We start from the raw sequence: 14650 nt of genomic DNA, 5'->3' as shown, positions 1-14650 counted from the left end.
AGAGTATGTGAAGTATTTGAATAAATTCCACATTCATTTAAGTATATCAGGGTTTCCTTTGACAACAGAGGAATGTCAAAGCGTACACTCAACAGCAGATAAAGACAGACACATCTTCCTGTTTGATTCATTGAAGACGAAAGCGTTAACTCGATGTGTTTCAGGAAGTTACGTAAGAGTCGCCACATTGTCTGGCAGCTAAGCTCAACTAATGCAGTTTATGAATGGATAGCCGTTTTGCTCAATTTTTACTCTGAGTAGTTATGATACATTTAGGCAATACGGTATGAGAGGCTCTGCTTTATTGTGAATAAAGTCACGATTAAAGGGCATTGTTAGACATGACACACAGTGGAGTATATTCACAATGTAAAATGACCTCAAGAGCTTTTATAAGATGGTTACTACTACGGATGTCATGATACCATATTTTTGAGAATGAGTACGAGTACCGATACTTCCTTTTCAGTACTCACCGATACTGAACCCAATACCTGTTTTCTTTCGTTTTTGTCTGAATTACATACTGTATATTTATTACATTTTTTCCTTCAAAATGGTGTCTAAATAAACTAATCCATTAAAATTTTAATCAAATTAAAATGTAACAATTAATTTTCAATATAATATTGTATAATTTTTAGTCGTTTTATACAGAACCTCACAGCACAATCCAAAATACATTATTGATGTTATATTTTGTCAAATAAAGTGCTGCATAAAAGAGCATCACAGATGTGAGATATTGCTTGAATATAATACAATTGCTATTGATTTATTATTATTAGTAGTAGTAGTAGTAGTAGTAGTGCAATGAATATTACATAGATATACAGTTGTGATATGTTTCTTTCGTACTTTTTTCATTTAAATTGAGCTTTTTTTTTTTGTGAAGCTTTTATTTTGGAATAAAGCCCTTTCAGTTTCTGTGTGTTTTTGACGGTAGCTTCTCACCACTGGTAAAGGTTGCCTAATGTGATTATTAAAGGCTGCTATTTCATTAAATAAATATGTAGTCTGTATGTGCCTCGCGCTACATAGTGAATTAGCGATCGGCTCGCAGTCATCTGCTACAAACAGAGTGCGAAATGCTAATAATAGTGTTTTCTGTGTATGAGCCAAAGAGCTTTAAATGGTATGAGCAACAGTTGTTGGTACAGCACCAGCACAAATGTTGCCTATATTATATTAAATATATAATCATTATATGATCAAAGTATTCATATTAATTATATACTGTATATACAGTATATACAGTTGTGCTCAAAAGTTTGCATACCCTTGGAGAATTGGTAATATATGTACCATTTTTAAAGGAAACATGAGTGAGCAGGCAAAACATTTCTTTTTATTTCTTATCTCATATTCAACTGTAGGTTATAACAGAATGGCACAATCATAAAACATGACAACAAAGAAAAAAAATGAAATGACCCCTGTTCAAAAGTCTGCATACCCTTAGTTCTTAATACTGTGTATTGCCCCCTTTAGCATCAATGACAGCGTGCAGTCTTTTGTAATAGTTGTCTATGAGGCCCCAATTCTTGCAGGTGGTATAGCTGCCCATTCGTCTTGGCAAAATGCCTCCAGGTCATGCAAAGTCTTTGGTTGTCTTGCATGAACCGCACGTTTGAGATCTCCCCAGAGTGGCTTGATGATATGAAGGTCAGGAGACTGTGATGGCCACTCCAGAACCTTCACCTTTTTCTGCTGTAACCACTGGAGGGTCAACTTGGCCTTGTGCTTAGGGTCATTGTCGTGCTGGAAAGTCCAAGAGCGTCCCATGCGCAGCTTTCGTGCAGAAGAATGATAACATGCTGCATTCATCTTGCCATCAATTTTCACAAGATTACCCGTGCCTTTAGAGCTCACACACCCCCAAAACATTAGTGAGCCACCACCATGCTTCACAGTGGGGATGGTATTCTTTTCACTATAGGCTTTGTTGACCCCTCTCCAAACATAGCGCTTATGGTTGTGACCATAAAGCTCTATTTTGGTCTCGTCAATCCAAATTACAGTGTGCGAGAAGCTGTGAGGCGTGTCATGGTGTTGTCGAGCATATTGTAACCGGGCTTTTTTGTGGCATTGGCCCTGTGGTTACCTGTGGGTTTTTCTTTGTATCCCGAACAATTCTTCTGGAAGTTGTGGCTGAAATCTTTCTTGGTCTACCTGACCATGGCTTGGTATCAAGAGATCTCCGAATTTTCCACTTCTTAATAAGTGATTGAACAGTACTGACTGGCATTTTCAAGGCTTTGAATAGCTTTTTATATCCTTTTCCATCTTTATAAAGTTCCATTACCTTGTTACGCAGGTCTTTTGACATTTCTTTTCTGCTCCCCATGGCTCAGTACCTAGCCTGCTCAGTGCATCCACGTGAGAGCTAACAAACTCATTGACTATTTATACACTGACACTAATTGCAATTTTAAAAGTCACAGGTGTGGGAAATTAACCTTTAATTGCAATTTAAACCTGCGTGTGTGTCACCTTGTGTGTCTGTAACAAGGCCATACATTCAAGGGTATGTAAACTTATGATCAGGGCCATTTGGGTGATTTCTGTTATCATTATGATTTAAAAAGGAGCCAAACAACTATGTGATAATAAATGGCTTCATATGATCACTATCCTTAAATAAAAGACAGTTTTTTTTGTTTTTTTTGCATGATCAGTCATATTTTTAAAATCAATGCCAAAATTTCACAATTTCTGCCAGGGTATGCAAACTTTTGAGCACAACTGTATATTACTCCTTAGTTTACAGTTGTTCCTTGTGGTATTTCTGTCAAAGAGATGTGTTTGTGGTGTTTGCTAAGGCAAGCATTATCACTATTGATCATATTTTGGGTTAGTGCTTTAAACAGTCCATAAGAATTCAACTTTGCTGCATAACTCGTCCTGTACTCTTACAGTAATCTCTTAGACTTGCACTGAAGGGGGGACCTGAGCAAATCTAGAGAGCAGGTTATAATAGAGACTTCGGGCCTCTTTTGACTCTAGCCAGTAAGCAACCACCCAGAACACCCTAGAAAGGTGCCAAGAACCATGCATAATACCTTATAAACTGCATAGCAACACCTTGCCAACCACCCAGAATGCCCCAGAAGTATTGCACAGGCATCCCGCACATGTTCTTCAGAAAATGTAAAAATCTAGTTTACTTTTTGCTTTAACATTTCGTAAAGCAACTTCCATGAACAACAGTTTGTGTCAATGGGAGTTCCTCGTTGTGTTTGGGTTTAGTTTTGTTTTGTAGTAAAAGTAGTCATATGATCCAAATGCTGCCTTATATGTAAAAGTGATGTAACAAAGACATTCTCTCTCTCTCTCTCTCTCTCTCTCTCTCTCTCTCTCTCTCTCTCTCTCTCTCTCTCTCTCTCTCTCTCTCTCTCTCTGTCTCACTCTCTCTCACACTCTCTATTGGTTACTGAGGCAGCAGCAGGAGAAGAGCGTGTATGTGTGTGTTTAAAGAGCAGTTCAAATGCCTGCACTCCTCAAGCCCTCTCTTCACTCCACACACACACAGTCACACACACTCAGAAGATGGCACTCTGTCATCAGTCAGTCTGTATGTTACACAGATTCACTCTTCAAAATGCACTTAAACATTTTACAGAGACACACTCCATCACACACACAGCAGCTGGAAACACACACTCCTCTGATAACTGACCCAGGAAAATTAGTGTTTCTACATTATCAGAGAGGGTATATCTGAGGTCACGGGCAGACATGAAACAGCACTTGGGGCAAAAATGGCTCAGAAAGTGATGAAAATGCTCCAGATATTATAAATGTGTGGGCAAAAAGGCCTGTGGTTATTTGCACGCATCACAGCAGTTCCGAAGTGAAATGTCCACTGTGTGGTGCTAAACGTGAGTTAAAATTTCTCCCAAACTGAAGAGATTTTAAGGTTAATGCTATATCGAGTTTTAAATCAACAAAACTGACCTCCCTACCCTAAACTCTAAACCTAACCAGTAGTGTCCTAAAGCATGTGAGATGAAAAGCTCAATTGCTGAAGCAGCCACAGCATTTTGTAGTGCTTCAATGACACTTTTGGCTCACATGTCGACTTGTGTGCTCTTGAGGACTCATACCTCAGTCCTTTGCATCATATGTGCAACACTCTATCAGTTGAGTTACTGCACAATTTCATCACATACAGTAGGAACAAGCTTGTAGATGTAGTTAGTTATGTAATGCAAATGTTAAAATGTATCGCCTTACAAGTCATGAGCTATATTAAGTGTTTAGATGTTGTAAGATAGCATTGTGTAAGGAACAGGGCAAAAAAGTTAGTGTTTATGAACTGATAATCTGCCGTTTTACTCGTGATTTGTGTCAAATGGAATAAAAGTAATTTTTGTTGGAGCGCCTCTAGTGTCATTTTACAAGGAAACTGCCGCAATACGTACAACAAGATACATAAAAATAATTTTGCTTGCTCGCACACTCCAAGCAAAATCACATTGCTCCTCTCACCATTCTGCTTCCACTACGCACCGCTTACATTCTCTGGTCTGGATCTGGAATGCCGCAAACACAGGCAAGCTGAGTGCTACTAACAGATAATAGCCATAATTGTTCAGATTTTTTTGTGTGTTCTATCTAGTGTACTTACCCTCATGTTTCTGTCAGAAGCTCTATGATCAACACTCTCAAGGTCACTTCCTCTAATGAGTCAGCCATTAAGCCCTGCAGCCTGAACTCAACACAGACAGACGTCATCAACACATATAGCATTTTGAGCACTTTGTTTTCAAGGAGAATAAGGTTGGTTGGTCTGTACTTGGATCAGGCCTGTAGCACACACAATTTACAGTTAGAATTTGTGATCATTTTTTATCGGTTTATATAAGATATTCATTGGCCGATGTTGGATATTAAACTTTCATTTTCACCTTTTCAGATGTGTTAATAATTTGCCGTTATCTAGTGCTAACTTAAAGGTATCACTTGAATAGCACTGTCCCTTTAAGAGCACATGTTGGACACATTACTGTTTGCATGTAGCCTAATGCGCAACAATATAGCTTATTACTGGAAAAAAGTTTACACAACCTCTAATTATGCTGATTTAAATTGTATAATAAACACATTTTAGCTGTCTGCCATTCACTGGTTTTTAGGCATAATTTGAAAATTATTTTCAACTTATAGGTATAGGCAAGAATTTCAATATGTGCATCCATATCATATTATTAACTATATAATATTATAAACCTATACTGTAGGTGTCAGAATAAATCTTTATAATTATAATGATGATTCAGTAAGCTCTGATCGAATGACTCTTCAAACTAAACACTCCACATAACACTTGCAGAAAATACCATTTACATTACAGTAGTCTATGAATCACTTTTTAACAACATAGCAATATAATTTATCTTTATTAGTAGATCGAAGTGTCAGATGTGATATGTGTTTTATTTCTTTGAGAGCTTCAAGGATTCTTCTGCACAATGAGAGTCTAGACTTATTCTTAGACATGTGTGGTTTCATTGAGGGAGGCAATCAATAACTATGAGTTTGTGTGTGTATAGTGTAATATCAGAAGTACTATGACACAATTTTCAGATGTTGTGTGTCAGTTCTGGTCTAAAAATATGTCTGTCATCATTTCAAGTGAATTGTGATGTTTGATTTCCAGTTAGCAGAAGTTGTGTCAAGAATTTTGGACTGTTGTCAGATTAATCAGTATGGATCATCCTTTGTAATCATTATACATTTTCTAGTTCCGTCAAAGGTCAGAAGCATTTCATAACTAAATGAAAATCAGGTTGAATGATACAGTCTGTGCTAGACATTATGGAGGACCAGCCACCATATTCCAAATAACAGCTTCACTACCTTAAGCTGGTATGACCAGCTGCTAGCTTCTTTGTTGTTGGTCTGAGGTGGTCTACCAGTGAGAAATCAGCCATTATGTTCCAAAACTTCAGCTTTAAGTCATATTTAACCCAGACTATTCCTTTAAAAGACTCTTAAAAAGTCTAATCTCTTTATCTTGCCTTCCATCCTGCAGAGAACTTTACAGTTAGCGGTCCAGAAGGGAAGACGGAATCCGTGACCACATTGCAGCCGCAGGCATCACTGAACTCCCTGCAAAGCAGTTCACCAGGACCCAAGCGCTCTGGGAATACACTGAAGAAGTGGCTGACCAGCCCTGTCCGGCGCCTCAGTCACGGCAGCAACATTAAGAAGATCCCCAGCAAACAGAAGCAGAAACGAGATGGACGCAAGAGCATCGACCTGGGGCCGCCCGAACTACAGGACGACACTCTAGAGGAGGTAACATAAATGTTTTTTGGAAAAGTTGTTTGGGTGTTTCATTATATCTCTCTCTCGCTCTCTCTCACCTTAACAGTTTCTTGTAACTGTTAACTGTAGGCCTGTGGCGATTATTATTATTTATTTATTTGTATTTTCTCCCCTTTTCTCCCTAATTTGGAATGCCCAATTCCCAATGCGCTCTAAGTCCTCGTGGTGGTGTAGTGACTCGCCTCAATCCAGGCGGCAGAGGACGAATCTCAGTTGCCTCCACGTCTGCGGCTGTCAATCCACACATCTTATCACGTGGCTTGTTGAGCACGTTACCGCGGAGACATAGCGTGTGTGGAGGCTTCACACTATTCTCCGCAGCATCCACACACAACTCACCACATGCCCCACCGAGAGTGAGAACCAAATTATAGAGACCACGAAGAGATTACCTCATGTGACTCTACCCTCCCTAGCAACCGGGCCAATTTGGTTGCTTAGGAGACCTGGCTGGAGTCATTCAGCATGCCCTCTATTCGAACTCGCGACTCCAGGGGTGGTAGTCAGCGTTAATACTCGCTGAGCTACCTGGGACCCTGGACTGTGGCGATTATTAAATAATTGTTTTATCGCGGTTATTTGATCTAACAGTGTTTTTTTGCGATAACTGCAATTATTGTGCACTTCAAATTCCAATCACATTTTAATGCCCAAATAAGGGAGTTTAAAGCGCATATATAAATGCCATTAGAGCGTTTGTGTGTCATTCAGTTAAACTCGGATCGTCACTGAGTCGCTCCTCAGATGTCAACCAGATCAGCTTCAGTCCAGAAGATCGTGTGAAGCACTTCTCAAGCACTCTGATGTGCGCACCGTAAGCAGAGGCTCGTGCCAAACTCCCGCGAAAATATAAACAAACAAAGATAAACTTTAATAGTGAACGGTAAAGCGCTCCATTTTCACTTTAACAATCGTGCAATTGCAAATGTGTCAAAGCGGGTTCATTCACACATTGTTAATGGCACAGAGTGACACAGAAGATAACACGCATGCTTACTCTATTTCTGTGGAGTGATAAAAAGATTAAATGAAATCTCAAAGGTTTTGCTTCATGAGAAATAAGGGTTTGTTGGTTTAATCAGAGAATAATGACATGTGAAAGTGGATAAATTAGGAAATAAATATTTGACACACTGTGTAACATATTTTTTCTTTTTGTTCCTGGGTAGTAAGTGTTATTTTCTAATTGCTTATGCCTCAAAAGTATAGAAAATGGCTATTATTATACAAGCTTTTTCTTTTGTGACCAGGACAGTGATATTTAAATGTACCTATTTCCAATGAGAAAACGGGCAAATTTGTGTCTTTTCGTTTCCATAAAGTCAGAAAAAAACAACATATGAATCCAAATTAACATGTATTTATACTAAAGTAATATTCAAAGCCATTCTGGTCCATAATGGTAGCAAGTACCCGTCTCCTCCCCTGGCTCATTCGGTGCACCTCAAAGAGCCTCAAAGACCTTGCTGGACACCTTGAAGTATGATGAGTACGGTGGGAGATCATAGGAGACTTCAAAATGGTAGCATTCCTGATGGGTCTCCAGGGCGGTTTTACCAGGTTTCCCTGCTATCTTTGCCTTTGGGACAGCAGGGACACCAAGGCGCACTACCACAGGCAGAACTGGCCACAGTGGACCGAGTTCTCTGTGGGGAGGAACAACGTCAAGTGGGAGCCACTGGTGGACCCCCGGAAGGTGCTGATGCCACCACTGCACATCAAATTGGGCCTTATGAAACAATTTGTCAGAGCTCTAGATGAGTCGCCAGCCTTCAAGGACCTTCAAGACTTCTTCCCTAAGCTGTCTGAGGAAAAGGTCAATGCCGGTGTCTTCGTCGGACCACAGATAAAAAAGGATTTCGGATTCATATGTTGTTTTTTTCTGACTTTATGTGAACGAAAAGACATAAATTCGCCCATTTTCTCATTGGAAATAGGTGAATTTCAAAATATCACTGTTCTGGTCACAAAAGCAAAGTTTGTGGGGAATAAAAGCCATTTTCTATACTTTTGAGGAATAAGCAATTAGGAAATAACACTACCCAGGAACAATTGTGTTACATAATATAATATTATATAAATATAATAAAAAATATATTTTTTTTAATGAGTTCCAAAAACAACAATGTAAAATTGACCAAAAAGAGAGATATTTTAAGTATTTAGAAATATTTAAAATACTGCCATAAAAATTATTATAAATTAATAATATTTTCCACTTTCACTGACTTATATTTCTTAACCAGCATCAGTCCTGATCATAACTACCAAATATTCATTCCTTTTCAGGATTTTAACCCTTTAAATGCCAGTTTGTTTACATAATGCCACTGTTGTTTTTTACACACACACAAACTTCTCAATACACATATACAAAACACACTCTGACATCCATACCAACACACCCACACAATTTTAGCTGCATCATTTATTAAGTTGCCCTGCAGAATATAATACAGAAAATAGGGAAAAAGCAAGTATTTGCTCCATAGGCTAAACATGAGAAAAATGGCATCATAGAATTCATGATTTTATGCTTTAATGGCACTGGGATCAAATATTGCCGTTTTAATGGGTTTCAATGGGGACATTTTTGTCCTGAAGGTCCTGAGTGTAACTATTTTGTGTACACAGTGTATTATAGATGTATTATAGATGTATTTTAGGAACTGAGGTTGAAATATCAAAATTCTCCCAAAAATACATACCTTCTGCAAAATGTATGCCGTTGGCATTAACACAGCCAAAATGATCGAAAAAACAAAAATGAAAAAGACAAAAATGTCCCGAAGGTCGCACAAGGGTTAAAACTAAATTGTTTGATGATAGTTTACATCTTGATCAACAGTATGTGGTGACGATGGGCAGCAGCTTTGACGTCAGAACATTATATAATCTCTCCTTCATTCACCATCACATTTTCACTTTTTTTTTACATAGCTATGGAGAAAAGTAGCGCTGTTGTTCTTTGTGCTATATTAATGCGTTATTAAAGGGCTGCTCTGGCCGGGCAGATGGCAGGGTGATGATTAGCCCGACTCTTTTCTTTGTGTGCCATATAATGTGTTGCTACAAAGAGCCTCTGTGTTTTTAGAGCAGAGTCCTTGAACCCCACCACAATGACCCGCATTAGCCATGACTGCTGGCTTCCAGAGCAAAAGTGCAAATTCTTCAAGAACAGTTTCAGAATGTATGAGCTAGTGCACTGAAAGCCAAATAATAAAGCAATAAACCACTCAAGGGCATGCGTTACAGTGTGTTGTTAGGCGCGAGTGTGGTAAATTGGCGACAGCAATACGACAAAAGACCCATGTTCAATACACAATTACTTTTATTAATGATAATAATCACTAGTAATAATTGTGTGTAAATGTCAGCTATTTTACAACATCTTCAAACATTGCTCTTTATCTTCCTAACTTTAGAGTCAGAAGGGTTAGAGTAAGGTTATTATAAAGTTTAGCAGTCATTATACAAAAATATTTGACTGTAGAATACCACAAATGTCTAATCGCAATCAGTTATTTCAGAGAGATGGGTAATTATGCAGGTTAACATTTGAAAGGTCAACACGTACTGTTATTGTAACATCCAACGTTAATTTGCCTAATGTCTTAGTTTGAATGTGTTGTCTTTGTGTATCTAGAGAGTGCGTAAAGAAGAGGGAACACTCTCCAAATCTTCTTTAGGCATGCACAGCGGAGGAGAGGAGGAACCTGAGGACGAGTCCCACACCCCGCTGCCTCCACCCATGGAGATCATCAAAGACCCCTCTGCTCAGGAAGAAAAGGTACAGGTCATAGGGGTAGGAACTTACAGAGATATCATAGGCAGGGATTTGGTAATTCATGAACAGAATACACACCATGTCACTCATCATGTGTTTATAATGATCTCCACCTGCCTCCCTCACACACATCCACACACACACACACACACACACATTGGCCGTACTCTTTTTTTTTTTTTGCTTGGTTGGAGGCTCCCTCTCTTACAGTCAACTAACCACAAATTCACCCTGTTCTTTCAATGCAGAAACATTCACATATTTTCTTTAAATTATGACTAGTTGTGAAACTCTTAAAGGGATAGTTCTTCCAAATACAGTATGAACATTCTGTCATCATTTACTCCCCCACATCTTGTTCCAGACCCAAATGACTTTTTCTTCCGGAACAGAAAAGGAAAAGGAGTATCATAAAAGTAGTCCATATGACTCATGGAGTTTATTCCAAGTCTTCTGAAGCCATACGATAGCTTTGTGTGAGGAACAGACCGAAATTTATGTTGTCATTCACTGAAAATCTTACCCTCCACTGGAGCTTTCAAATCTCATCTGCGTATATTCAATTTGACGCATCATGTTCGGTTACAAAGTGTGGGAATCAGTGTTGGTCAAGACACTTTGAAACTGTAGCTTCCTCAGCTACAATCTACTTATAACTTAAAGTAGTTAAAATACAGTCAAGTTACTCCTTTTAAAAAAGTAGTTAGCTACACTGCAAGTTACTAACTAAAAGTAGCTAACTACATTGAAGCTATTTAAAGAAGAAAATCAAAGAACAATCATATAATACATAATATACATATAATTTAATTCTGCATTCAAAAGTTCTGATTGAATTCAATTATATCACCTGACAGTTACATATTTAATAAGGGTGACATTCACATTTGAAAATTAACAATAGTTTTACTACAGTAACCATGAGATAAACCAAAGGAACCATAACATTAACCATGGTTGCTACAGTCATGGTTACTACAATATTAGGCCTACTAAAGTAAAATCATGTTTAATTTTCCTAAGGGTTAAACAAATTGGGGGACTATATTCTTAATATACACAAATAAACTAGAAAATACCCTATTTTTTATAACTGAATTGAAATATAGTGATGAACAGCAGCAATTAACTAAATATTTTGCTTAAAAAAAAAGAAGGCAAAGTCCCTTTTAGGCATTGTGAATCAGGGAATCATTTATGTGAACAAGTTCATTTGCATGAACCGTCTGAAATGAATCAGAGTTCCCAACACTAAATATAAAGGAATAATAAACTAAATAAAAGGAGTCACATAATAAAAGTTGTCAGAATGAGTCATGGACTAGATTCCAATATGATAGCTTTGTATGAGAAGCAGACCGAAATTTAAGTCGTTATTCACTGGAAATCTTCCCCTCCACCAGAACTCTCAAAACTTATTTGCGCATTTTTAAACTTAACGTGCCATGTCCGGTTACACAAGATTACATGATTACAGATTACTTCTCGCAACAGACACGGAGCATGCAAGATTGAAGGAGAAAAAAGTGCACATTCAATTTGGAAGTTCATTTTGTCGAGTTCACTTTCTGCAACCCTACATAGGATTAACGGTAAATTGATGGATGGATGGATGCTGCTGATTTTGGCTTTCTGTGTCATTATTCATAACTTTGCATCCATTTGACCAAAGTAAGTTCACTGTCATTGTTTTCTTCTCCAATTATGATATATTTTGTTTATATTGTTTGACATCTTCATAAAATGCCTAATTTCTCCATAAAATTGTTTAACCACAAATAAAACACAGCCTAAATAAATGTGAATGAGCGAAATCACTCACTCATTCACTCACTGTATTTATAGTGAATGCCACATGGTGCACTACATAGGGAATAGGGAGTGATTTCAGAGTGTTCTGAATGGAACTAACCAGTTAAAAGCTAAATGCCTGTTGATTACAGTTACCTCTGATTGGTCAATGACACGTGGCAGCCACAAAAAGATAAACCATTCTGGTGAACGTGCTTTATAAGCAGAGCCGCCTCCGTTCTGCTGTCTCTCCCATTGAAAATGAATAGGGAACTTGCAGGTACCACAGATACATGTATGTGTAAAACTGCTTTATACACTAAATAGATGCACATGACATATTTCATTTGTAATTATTTGTGCAATAAATGTTAACCTTACATGATATGTTAATCTGTAACACTAATTCCATGGTTTATGTACTGACTATTTGAATGTGTGATGACATCAAGTAATTATGTTGCATTATTTTATTCTTTATTCATATCAGATCTATAATGCATGTAACATTTGTATTATTTTTCTGTTTAAAGGCCTTGATCCTAAATGCATCTGTGACTCTAGTCCGCTATTAAGAATAATCAGTAAAAACGTTGAATATTTTTTCTGAATCGTTCAAAAAAAAAATAATAATCAGACCAGTCGAAATGAATCATGACCAAATTTCAAATTTCGCGATGCATCGTAATTATTCAGTAAAGAATCTTTATTGAATCGAACTGTTGTAAGTGCAAATATTTACACCCCTACTGGGTATCAATACAGATTTTCCCGATTTGATTAGATAATGATTCACAAGTTATTCATTTGATTCTATTTTGATTTATTTGGGTTTGATTCAGTTATAATATCCATTTTGCTTACATATGAAAGAAATTATTTCTTAGCTAAATCTGTAAATCATACAGGGAACCTTCTAACTCTGTCCATTATGAAAATATTCATTTTAAAAATTAACAAGAGGGCCCAAACTATGCAGTTCAATTGCTGTTTATTTAGCAGATAATAGAGGTTGACCGTTTGTGGATTTTGCTGATTCGATAACTAAGGTGGTGAAAAAGACCAATAACCAATTAATCGGCTGATAGTTTTAATAGGTGTAGTTTATTGTTTTACCAAAATCCAGATAATAATCAGATAAAAATGTAGATTTGGTGCATAATGTGGGACTTTTAACTGTTAACAAGTTTGAAACACACCAGGGAATCTTATTTTAAAATGGCGGAGACTTTGCCCTGTTAAAATGCTCTATAATAAGTTTTAACCATATTAAGCTTTTTATTGCCATAATACACTACACGTGTTGTCAAAAGTACTGGTACTTCAGTACCAAGTCAATACTAAAATAAAAAAAGATGTAACGATACCAGTGTTCAACTGGAGATGTGTGCGTGCACGTGAATCATTTTACTTGCATTTTCAGCAGATGTGTTCAATGTGAATTGCCAAGGAGCCAAAAAAAGGCGTTTTACACAACATAAAACATTTTGGTATCATTATTAACCCTCTTTGTATGATCGATGTCTGTTCCAATGAATTTTACACAGTTTAAGAGTGATTTTAACATGGTTTCACAGGGTAACATGGTGCCCATGTTAACATGGGACATTGGTTTGAATGGGAAGTGGCGATTACACTTGTCAGAGCAGTAAATCACATGTGGAAGACTTTTATTTGCAACACTAAAGCATCATAGGCTTATATGTGTCAACAAAAGGCCTATACTCTTAAATTACTTTTATACATAAAACAATAGCTTGATAAAGTTGATAAAACAATTGTTACTTTTCACATAGAAGGTATGTTGGTCTAGTAGTAGTGTGTTTGCTAACCATGCATACAGACCTGAGTACCTGCATTTTTCTTTGAATTGTTATAATAGCACTTTTACTTTTCAAAGTTTCTGTGCATGACAATGTCGTCTGTTTGACTACCCATGACTGCCAAAATATGATCTTTCAGAACAGTGCAACATTTTTGGTGGAGAGCAAGTACAAAGGCCAAATTAATCAATGGGTAAGAATAAATTGTACTCTGAGAAAGCATGAGAAAGTTCTTCAGAAACATAATGATTTTGTTTGTTAGGCAAAATCTTAAGATTTTCAATCTTAAATCTTAAAATTGTTTGACAATTTTAAAAAGCCTGTAAACTTTAGAAAATGTAGTTCACGTTTGTTTCTCAGTAATTCAACCATTCTCAGAAAATTCAGTTGAGTATACTGTAACTACTGGCTGTTAGATTCAGTTGCAATTTTGATTAATCTGTTTAAAACAATATAATAAATTGTGTCTGTGTATGTGATTTACATAATAGTTTTCAATATACCTGTTAAAAATACATCATAATCTGCAGCAAAGTGTCAAGTTCATCCTGACTGATCAGGATTTGAACCCAGATCACTGTGTTTACTGCCAATATGACTTACCACTGGACCAGTGACCTATCTATAATTATTCATTCACTTTGTCAGAGAAAGTTACTCAAACTATTAATTCATCAAGCCATTATTCATTATAAAGAAATAAAAGCAATTGAAAGTATATTATTGACACATATCAGCATATGATGCTTTAGTGTTGCAAATGAAAGACTTCCACATGTTCTGACAAGTGTAATCGCCAGTTCCCATTCAAACCAATGTCCCACGTTAACATGAGCAACCATGTTACCCTGTGAAATGGTTAAAATGGCTCTTAAACTGTGTCAAATTCATTAGAACAAACATCGATGAAAAAACT

At 37.0% G+C, this 14650-nt stretch overlaps 1 protein-coding gene across 4 annotated transcripts in view; it reads left to right on the top strand.

Moving 5' to 3' along the window:
- The window catches only part of LOC127446817 (kalirin-like), a 352102-nt gene that overhangs the window by 295413 nt on the left and 42039 nt on the right, over nt 1-14650 (top strand). For all 4 annotated transcript variants that reach the window (XM_051708059.1, XM_051708058.1, XM_051708061.1 and 1 more), the window contains 2 exons: nt 6038-6303; nt 9980-10123. In XM_051708059.1, coding sequence (XP_051564019.1) covers nt 6038-6303; nt 9980-10123 — 410 coding nt within the window. The remainder of the gene's footprint in view (nt 1-6037; nt 6304-9979; nt 10124-14650) is intronic.

This window comes from Myxocyprinus asiaticus, chromosome 10 (assembly GCF_019703515.2).
Source record: "Myxocyprinus asiaticus isolate MX2 ecotype Aquarium Trade chromosome 10, UBuf_Myxa_2, whole genome shotgun sequence".
Lineage (NCBI taxonomy): Eukaryota > Metazoa > Chordata > Actinopteri > Cypriniformes > Catostomidae > Myxocyprinus > Myxocyprinus asiaticus.
Note: the sequence above shows the minus strand (reverse complement) of the source record. Positions and strands in the feature narration are given on the sequence as shown.